This window comes from Xyrauchen texanus, chromosome 21, assembly GCF_025860055.1.
Source record: "Xyrauchen texanus isolate HMW12.3.18 chromosome 21, RBS_HiC_50CHRs, whole genome shotgun sequence".
Lineage (NCBI taxonomy): Eukaryota > Metazoa > Chordata > Actinopteri > Cypriniformes > Catostomidae > Xyrauchen > Xyrauchen texanus.
In genome coordinates, this window is record NC_068296.1 from 8,285,700 (window position 1) to 8,296,097 (window position 10,398).

General features: G+C 38.8%; 1 protein-coding gene and 1 pseudogene across 1 annotated transcript; one reads left to right on the forward strand and one right to left on the reverse strand.

Annotated features, from left to right (window-relative positions):
- Positions 1-281: 281 nt before the first annotated feature.
- LOC127661287 (UDP-glucuronosyltransferase 2A2-like) lies at positions 282-1,830 on the forward strand (annotated as a pseudogene).
- A 4,086-nt stretch (positions 1,831-5,916) lies between these two features.
- Positions 5,917-8,992, reverse strand: LOC127661985 (calcium homeostasis modulator protein 6). The gene is made up of 2 exons (XM_052152985.1): positions 8,408-8,992; positions 5,917-6,804 (listed from the first exon to the last, which is right to left on the reverse strand). Exons 1-2 carry the CDS (start codon positions 8,870-8,872, stop codon positions 6,673-6,675), a joined length of 597 nt encoding a protein of 198 aa, XP_052008945.1. The 5' UTR covers positions 8,873-8,992; the 3' UTR covers positions 5,917-6,672.
- Positions 8,993-10,398: the final 1,406 nt, after the last annotated feature.

Consider the following 10,398-nt stretch of genomic DNA (forward strand, 5'->3'; position numbering starts at 1 on the left):
ACTGAGGCTGTCAGTGCTTAACATTGTTCTTAGATCACCTTTTGTTTTCCATAGAAGAAAGAAAGTTATAGGGGTTTGGAACAAAGTAAATGATGACAAGATTTACATTTTTAATATAAGTATATAGTTTGAAGTTTATAACTATAAAGGTCATTGTTTTAATAATCAGAATTTTTGTGTTGTAATAATTGCAATGTGTCAAGCATTTTCCATTTGATCCATTAATATACACCAACATCAAAACCTTTATTTCTTTCAGAAATACTTGTTTGCACCCAAGGATGGATTTTAGATTTGTTGTCTCAAACATCATTCTAGCCTTGACCTAAGCTAAATGTGGCAAAATATTGGGGTTTCCTCATGATGGCAGTCACTGGGTGAACATGAATGTATTGATTCAGGAGCTTCATTCCAGGGGCCATTATGTCTTAATTATACAAGCCCTCGACAGCTGGTACATCTCAGAGGAAACGCCTCACTACGTCTCCATTACGGTTCCCTTTTTACTAGGGGGAGATGACGAATTCTACAATATCCTAGTTTCTTTTCTAGACAGCTACAGATCAAGAGGCAGGGAATTTCTGCATGGACCAGAATCAGTTTGGACATGAAACTCAAAGACAAGTTTTCTGAAATGCACAGGAACATCTGTGAAATGGTGATCCATATAACTGAGAAGGATTCTGTCTTGATAGAACAACTCAGGAGGCCAATTTTGACTTGATGTTGACCTGTGTTGTTGATGTTGATGTTCTTGCGTACCATCTCCACCTACCACTTGTCTTTAATGTCTGCTGGATGATACACAGAGAGGTGCATTTTGGAATAGCTCCATCCCCGCTGTTTTACGTTCCATTCCCACTGTCTCAGTTATAACATGACCTTTTGTCAGAACACGCTGTTCTACAGCTTTCGGATTTTCCTTTATCAGCGAATTGTTGGTTCTCTTTATAGTGCTTTGTGCAACCTCTATTTTGTCTCTGATTTAATCAAATAATTTCAAGCAGCTGATATTTGACCGATGAGGGTGGATTTTGTCTTTGTGTTTCCACGTCCAACGATGCCCAACATTGTTTATATTGGTGGTTTCCAGTGTAAACCAGCAAAATACCACCCGAAGGATCTTGAGATTTTTGTGCAAAATTTTGAAGAATATGGATTTATCATTATGTCTTTCGGAACATTGGTTGGACTGCTTAACCTTGACATCGCAGATGAAATATCTGGTGCTCTTGTTCAGCTTCTTCAAAAAGTGATTTGGAAAAACACCGGAGAGCGACTTTCTACTCTGGGCAACAACACTTTACTGGTCAACTTGTCTCCACATAATGATCTTTTAGGACATCCAAAGGCCAGAGCTTTTTTGTCCCATGGAGGAACTAATGTTTTTTTTAAGCCATTTACCTTGGTGTTTCAGTAGTAGGTTTACCGTTTGTTTATGTCTCATTTAAAAAATGAGACATAAAGGTGTAGCAAAGGTTGTGGACATTGCGACTATCGATAGACATATATTTAAAGAGGTCTTACTGGAAGTGCTCAATGAACTGTCCTACAAGAAAAACATGCAGAGACTTTCCAGTCTCCATAGAGACACTCCATTAATCCCACTCGACAGCGCCCTCTTCTGGATTGAGTTTGTCATTAGACACAAAGGTGCTGCTCACCTGCCTACAGTCTCTTATAAAAATGCCCCAGTAATGCTACTACAGTGTAAATGTTATAGTGTTCTTGGTGTTAATTGTGTCTTTGACAGTTTGTATTATATTTAACATGATCAGATATTTATGTCGCCAGTTGTCTGTAAAAGAAAACAGAACAAAACAAGATTGAGTCCAAATACTCTTTTTTTTTTTTTTTTTTTTACAAGGCAGAAAATCTTCCTAATGCTTGTAAGGTTCTGCAGAGAATTCACATATTGTCCTGATTTTTTGTATGACTTCAACAGATTTTGAAATATTGTAGCCCAGAAATATTTTTCACTAATTAATTTTTCAAAAAAGCTTTCAATTTTTTTTTTTATTTAACATAATTATAACTGATGGAATTGAGCTTTATGAAATATGAACATAGAAAGTATATTAATTTTGACTACGTACTTATTCTTACAGGAATTATTCACCCAAAAATGATATCTCACCTTTACGTTCTCAAAATTGTATTATTTTTTTCAGCAGAACACAAAGATATTGTTATAGAAATATGAGATGTTTTTGTCCATGGGGTTAATGGGGTTTAACACTTTCAAGTTCTAAAAAAGACATAAAGGTAATCCATACAACTCAAGTGCTTTATTCTATGTCTTCTAAAGCAACACAGTCGTGTTTGTGTGAAAAACGGATCTAGACATTTGCAGTCTCCAATTGGCACAATCATGATTTGAAGCTTGATTAGCCTTCCTCTCACTTGGTGCATGCACAGAGCACATGCAGTTCCTTACCCAAAATTGATAGTTTTGCTTTAGTAGACATGGATTGAAGCACTTGAGTTTTATGGATTACCTTTTATCCTTGTCTTTTTATAAACTCAGCAAAAAAAGAACGTCCTCTCACTTTCAACTGCTTTTATTTTCAGCAAACTTAACATATTGTATGAACATAAAAAGATTCAACAACTAAGACATAAACTGAACAAGTTTCACAGACATGTGACTAACAGAAATTGAATAATGTGTCCCTGAACAAAGGGGGGGGGTCAAAATCAAAAGTAACAGTCAGTATCTGGAGTGGCCACCTGCTGCATTAAGTACTGCAGTACATCTCCTCATGGACAGCACCAGATTTGCCATTTCTTGCTGTAAGTTGTACCAAGGCACTTGCAAGTTCCCAGACATTTCTGGGGGGAATAGCCCTAGCTCTCACCCTCAGATCCAACCGGTCCCAGACGTGCTCAATGGGAATGACATCCGGGTTCAATTCAGGTTAATTCAGGATGAGCCTGCAGGAAGGGTACCTCATGAGGGAGGAGGATATCTTCCCTGTAAAGCACAGCTTTGAAATAACAACAAGCTCAGTCCGATGATGCTGTGACACACCACCCCAGACCATAACGGACCCTCCACCTCCAAATTAATCCCGCTCCAGAGTACAGGCCTCGGTGTAACTCTCATTCCTTCGATGATAAATACTGGTCCGACCATCACCCCTGGTGAGACAAAACCGCGACTCGTCAGTGAAGAGCACTTTTTGCCTGTCCTGTTTAGTCCAGCGAAGGTGGGTTTGTGCCCATAGGTGACGTTGTTGCTGGTGATGTCTGGTAAGTACCTGCTTTACATCAGGCCTACAAGCCCTCATTCCAGGCTCTTCAGTCTATTGCGGACAGTTTGTGCACTGATGGAGGGATTATGCATTCCTGGTGTAACTTGGGCAGTTATTGTTGCCATCCTGTACCTGTCCCACAGGTGTGATATTCGGATGTACCGATCCTGTGCAGGTGTTGTTACATGTGGTCTGCCACTGCGAGGATGATCAGCTGTCCTTCCTGTCTCCCTGTAGCGTTGTCTTTGGTGCCTCACAGTACAGACATTGGAGTTTGTTGCCCTGGCCACATCTGCAGTCCTCATGCCTCCATGCAACATGTCTAAGGCACATTCATGCAGATGAGCAGGACCTTGGGCATCTTTCTTTTGGTGTTTTTCAGAGTCAGTAGAAAGGTTTCTTTAGTGTCCTAAATTTGTATAACTGTGACCTTAATTGCCTACCGTCGCTGTTAGTGTTTTTATGACTGTTCCACAGTTGCATGTTAATTAATTGTTTATGGTTCATTGAACAAGCATGGAAAACATTGTTTAAACCTTTTACAATAAAGATCTGTAAAGTTATTTGGATTTTTACAAAAATTATCTGTACAATATAGTGTCCTGAAAAAGGGATGCTTCTTTTCCATGCTTGTTCAATGAACCATAAACAATTAATTAACATGCAACTGTGGAACTGTGTCATAAAAACACTAACAGCGACGGTAGGCAATTAAGGTCACAGTTATACAAATTTAGGACACTAAAGAAACCTTTCTACTGACTCTGAAAAACACCAAAAGAAAGATGCCCAAGGTCCTGCTCATCTGCATGAATGTGCCTTAGACATGTTGCATGGAGGCATGAGGACTGCAGATGTGGCCAAGGCAATAAACTCCAATGTCTGTACTGTGAGGCACCAAAGACAACGCTACAGGGAGACAGGAAGGGCAGCTGATCATCCTCGCAGTGGCAGACCACATGTAACAACACCTGCACAGGATCGGTACATCCGAATATCACACCTGTGGGACAGGTACAGGATGGCAACAACAATTGCCCAAGTTACACCAGGAACACACAATCCCTCCATCAGTGCTCAGACTGTCCGCAATAGGCTGAGAAAGGCTGGACTGAGGGCTTGTAGGCCTGTTGTAAGGCAGGTACTTACCAGACATCACCGGCAACAACGTCGCCTATGGGCACAAACCCACCTTCGCTGGACCAGACAGGACTAGCAGAAAGTGCTCTTCTCTGACAAGTTGAGGTTTGGTCTCACCAGGGGTGAAGGTCCGACTGGTGTTTATCATCGAAGGAATGAGCGTTACACCGAGGCCTGTACTCTGGAGCGGGATTGATTTGGAGGTGGAGGGTCCGCCATGGTCTGGGGCGGCGTGTCACAGCATCATCGGATTGAGCTTGTTGTCATTGATATCTCAACGCTGTGCGTAACAGGGAAGACATCCTCCTCCCTCACGTGTACCCTTCCTGCAGGCTCATCCTGTCATGACTCTCCAACATGACGATGCCACCAGCCATACTGCTTGTTCTGTGCTGCAAGACTGGAATGTCAGTGTTCTGCCATGGCCAGTGATGAGCCCAGAACTCAATCCAATTGAGCACGTCTGGGACCGGTTGGATCTGAGGGTGAGGGCTAGGGCTATTCCCCCCAGAAATGTCTGGGACTTTGCAAGTGCCTTGGTGGAATCTGGTGCAGTCCATGAGGAGATGATGCACCGCAGTACTTAATGCAGCTGGTGGCCACACCAGATACTAACTATTACTTTTGATTTTTTTTGGCCGAGTTAAGAAGTGACACTAAACTTGCATATGCTGGCATTACTATCTGTAATTCCTTAAACCTCTTTAACATTCAACAGCATTAAATCACTGTTTACATCACTGCATTAGTTTATAGCGTTTTTTGCAGCAATTACAGCAGGATAACGGAGCCTTTAAATACAACAAAGGTTTTGAGGACACGATTATAAAAGTGGATATCTTTTACATTAGGAAATACCGAAAAGTATACATTTTTATTTTGTACAGTCAACACCACTGACACAAAAAGATAAGGTCAACAAACATCTATACTGAGTTGTGTAATATTCAATGCAAAAAAAATCTAGTATAAAAATAACACACAAATAAAAAATAAAAAAAGAAATAGTAAACCAAGGACAATTCTTCTGGACAGTCCCATCAGAATTATAAAACAATAATAATAATAATTCAATTTTGATGATGGTTATTAATGCATGATGGGAGCGGGGTATATATACACACAGAAGAAAACCAGATTGGGGTTTTCAATGACAAATTCTTAATCTGTTGCATTTGCTACATCCTTGCTTATGGTTGTCAAATCTGGACTAATTTACCATCAATAACTAAATCAGCACAGATTAACTGAACTAAACAAATATACAACCTGTATTAGTTCACACCACCCAGTGATCTTTAACAGTAACGCGGGGCTTTGTTGATCAATTTTGTATTAGGGTTCGTCTATTTCTTTTACAAATTGTCCAAACACACCCTGTTTTGTTTTCTTGCTGGAATTGTCATAGTGTTGATGGACAAGTCTGTGATTATAACACTGTGCTCACGGTAATTTGTGACTTAATATTTGCTAAAACTATTTATATATTTATATTGAAGTGACCGTTGTAAGAGAGGTACTTATTAACAGTGACAATAATGTCAATGATCTGCATTGAGCTTTCAGCTGCTACTTGTGTAAAGCTCCATTTCCCTCTGTGCAATTCTGTCTGCACTTCAGTTAGAGTCACAGCAAAAAACATGAAAAAGTTGATACATCCATAGCAGCATTTTGGAAATAAAGTATCTTCAGTCATGTTTAGCCTGTCACTGATTAAAAAAAAAACAACAAAAAAAACAAGATTGGCTTTACATTAGAGTGTTCATGTTACACATATTTCATGATTATTCAAATATTAATAGCACTAAATGAATGCATTTACTAGTTGCTCTATTATATCTGTCGAAAGTCTCTGTAGCATGCTCTAGATTACTACAGAACATTATTTTGAAACACAAATGAAAACTGCGTTAACAGTAATACTTTAAATTATGCTAGAATTGTGTATTTTAACATTTAACCCAGTGCAATGCCTTGCCTCATACACTTCCATTGTAATTGCATTACTGTGCACGCACTGAGGAACCAGTCTAAATATTTTCTGTTGTAATTGACTGCATGTATTGAATCCAGAATATTACTTGATACGTGTTGTTTTACAAGTAAAACTATATAGCACTTTATAGTTCACTATAACATGAACCTTGAGATGTAAAGGGTGACCAAAGGTGATTACAAAAAAAGGTTGTTTCAAGTGTTTGTTTTTTTCAAACAGAGGAAGAATGGTCTGTTCTCTTGAGCTTTGTGGCTTGCAGGCAGATGCACGTCCAGATGTCGGTCAGCTAGAGCTATACAGAGTCATCTCTGCAACATTAGTGTCTTGAGCTTCAAGCTCCTGTTGGCAGCTTTCTCTGATCACATACACGACCAGTCCAAAACAGATAAAAATGAGCAGGACAATGCCGATCACCTGTTTACAAGAGAGATAAACATAGATGTCAGTAAAAGGGGTTAAAGGAATAGTTCATCCAAATGAAACATCTCATCATTTACTCACCCTTGTGCCATCCCAGATTTGAATGACCTTTTTCCTTTACTGAACTCAAAGGAAGATTTTAAGAAGAATATCTCCACTCTGTGGGTCCATACAATGCAAGTGACTGGTGTCCAGAACTTTGAAAGAGCACATGAAGTCCAGTAGTTTAATCCATATTTTCTGAAGCGATATGATAGGTGTGGGTGAGAAAAACAAAATCTATATTTAAGTCCTATTTTTCCATAAATTCCCCTCGATGCTAAGTAGGTAACGATATGCACAATTAAAGCAAATTCAAAGTGAAAGTGTAGATTTATATTAAAAAAGGACTTAAATAGTTATCTGTTTCTCACCCACACCTATCATATCGCTTCAGAAGACATGGATCCATATTGGAATCGTATGGATTACTTTCATGCTGCTTTAATATGCTTTTTGGACCTTCAAAGTTCTCACCACCAGTAACTTGCATTGTATGGACCTAGAGATCTGAGATATTTGTCTAAAAATCTTTGCTAGTGTTCTGCAGAGTAAAGAAAGTCATACACATCTGGGATAGCATGAGGGTGAGCAAATAATGAGAGAATTTTCATTTTTTGGGAGAACTATCACTTTAACCTGTGGCTTACGTCGTTAACCTCCTGAGACCTAGCAAAATGATATAATAGTTCTAGCAATAGAGCTAGACAATTAAACTAATATAAATCTATAAACAAAATGTAATCGCATAATATCATTATTATATATTCAAATCATCATTTATTAACCACACCCCAAAACATTAAGTATATGGACGAATCTCATGAAACCTGTCAATAACGTGTGTCATAACCCCCAAATGCTTAAGATAGAATGAAATTATATTTTGCTTAAAAAAAATTAAGCCAGTATTAGGACAGTTACATATTTTGCATTTTTACATTATTTTTATGACAGCGGAGCACATCCACCCAATATTTTTACTGTAAAATACATTTTAAAACCTGACTATTAAATTGTAAGGTATCTACAGTACACATCAATGTTGAATTTGTAGCGCAGCATTTCAATTGTGGTTGATTTAAATATAAACTTCATTGTAGTTAAGGGATTTACTCGACTGAATTTACTTGAATTCAGCAAAAGTTAATATATTAATGTAATACGAAAAGGATTTTTGCACTGTAGATGCAGAGTATTTGGGGAAAACGTGCTTATTTGTCATAATGTCACAATACAAAAACAAATCCTAAAAAAACATTATTTTCATGCAATATACTGTGTGTGTGTGTGTGTGTGTGTGTGTGTGTGTGTGTGTGTGTGTGTGTGATGAATGGCAATTAGTCTCGATAATGCTACAAATGTATCAAAGCAAAAGCAAATTTAAATGTATCAATGCTTGAAGACTCTACAAATGTATCACTGCCATCTCCAGTGTAACACAGTAAGTTTCCAGGAGGCCTGTTGGTGCGTAAAGAAGCATGAACACTCACTCACTCACTCACTCACTCACTCACTCACTCGATTATTGTTTTCATGCTCGATTATTAGATCTCACCTGAGATTCGACGAACAGTCGCTGTGAGCGCAGCATGAGTTCTTGAGGGGTCACGCTCTCCTCTTGCGTGGGTTCGCACCATTTCTGCGGCGCGGCTTTATCCACGATCACGAAGCGACCGTGCCAATCTGTCATCGCGCAGGCGAAATACTGACCGTCCAGGAAAAGCAGAATCAACCAGACCACCGCGGGCACGAAACTGGAAAAAGACAAGGTCCTCCGGCACCAAACATCACACCTACATCCCTGAATGATCATCATTAACGCGAACGCCATTACCGCGGGGATTATGAAGAACGCGGAGGAAAACAGCCCGTTCCAGGTCGGATTACACGGACACTCAAACTCCAGCTCCACTAACTTCTCCAGTCCCATCAGGATGAACCCAAAGGCCACGTTAGACACGAGAGGACTATTGCTTAACTCATTCTTCAGTCGTGATAGCCATTGTTGTCGACTTCCCATACTAACAACACCTGGAACTCCGGAGAGCGGCTGAAATTCCTCCGACACATTTGCAGATGGTCACTGATGCGCGATTAATTGACCCTGGGGGACGTTTTCCCCCTCCTCACCTTTTCATTCTATTGGCTTAGAACAAAGGTGGGTGTGTAGTCCCTGACCTCGATGCTGTAGATAATTGGCTCACAGCAGGCGGCAGGTGTGGCTTTGATTTAAATGTTTCTTTCATTGACTTACTCGAGTAAAGTGGAGGGAAAGTTGCTGCCCCGTTATTGGGCACATCAGCACAACTCCCAATAAGTCTGAAGCAGTGGTTCTCAACCAGAGGGCTAAGCAAACTTCCGCGATTGGAGAAAGGTGCCTTTTGTTGTTCCTTGCAGAGTACTCAGCCTTGCAGGCTCCATAGGGTTAGGATTAGTGTAGGGGCGGGGTTAGTGTATCAGCTGCCTTCCAGGAACAAACCCTTTGTACAATGGGCACAAACTTCCAAGGGGGCAACAAGATGACTTAAAATGACTTATTTTAAAATACTTAATAATATAATAATAATTTAACAAACTTAATTAAAAGGTTACAATTTTCTAAGATCAAGTAGTCGAACAGTAATAATAAAAAAAATAAAAAAACTGACACTTATAGAAACTTCTGGACTCACAAAATTAATTGTGATTCATTATTTTAAGCAATTACAATTTCTATTTTTCAAGGCAAGGATTTATTCAGGTTTATTTAGATTAAACAAAATTTTTGACTTAACTAAAACTAGTTCATTTAGATGTTGCCACATGAAGCACCTGAAAGATTGTTTTTAGATTACCTGAAAAACACTTGACTTAATTTATTTGTAATAAAAACCTTGCAATCTAAAAACATGCATACATACTTTAAATGTGTTTTGTAGCCAAATTATATAAATTGTGCCCATGTATGAATTCCTTTTTCTACATTTTATTTACATTTTCTTTCAAATGGAAGAGTAGTCTACTGTTTTAATTGTCCTTGAAAGTTTTTTGTTTTGTTTTTGAGTGTGTATATTTAATATACATTTTATTTATTTACTACCACAATGTTTAGTTTAATCTTCCTATGAAATGCTACCAAAGGGGGACAATACTAAACAAGCAAACCTATGCACAATAATTATATTTACAAAGTGTACTTTGATAAATAGGTGATGTGTGCTGTAATGTCTTGGTGTGTCCATCAGGTGGCGCTCTCTGAATGTAATCGGTTGGGGCCATAATACTGTTCGTCTCATTCTAACTTCTCTTAATCCTGCGTGACTGACTGTATTTAAATAAGTGTGTTATACAGCTATAGGTGCCGCTCTGTCAACAACACTTAGGCCTACATTTATCCTAAGCTGAGCTCAAACTGTGTGGAGGAAATGTAATTTCTAAGAGAAAACCACTTAACTCAATTTTCTTGAAAATAACAGTACCAAAAAATACTGATAGAGATAAAGCGCTGTCTCCATTTCAAGGCCTTTAATCTCACAGGATAATGTCGTGAAGCAGTAATTTTTCATT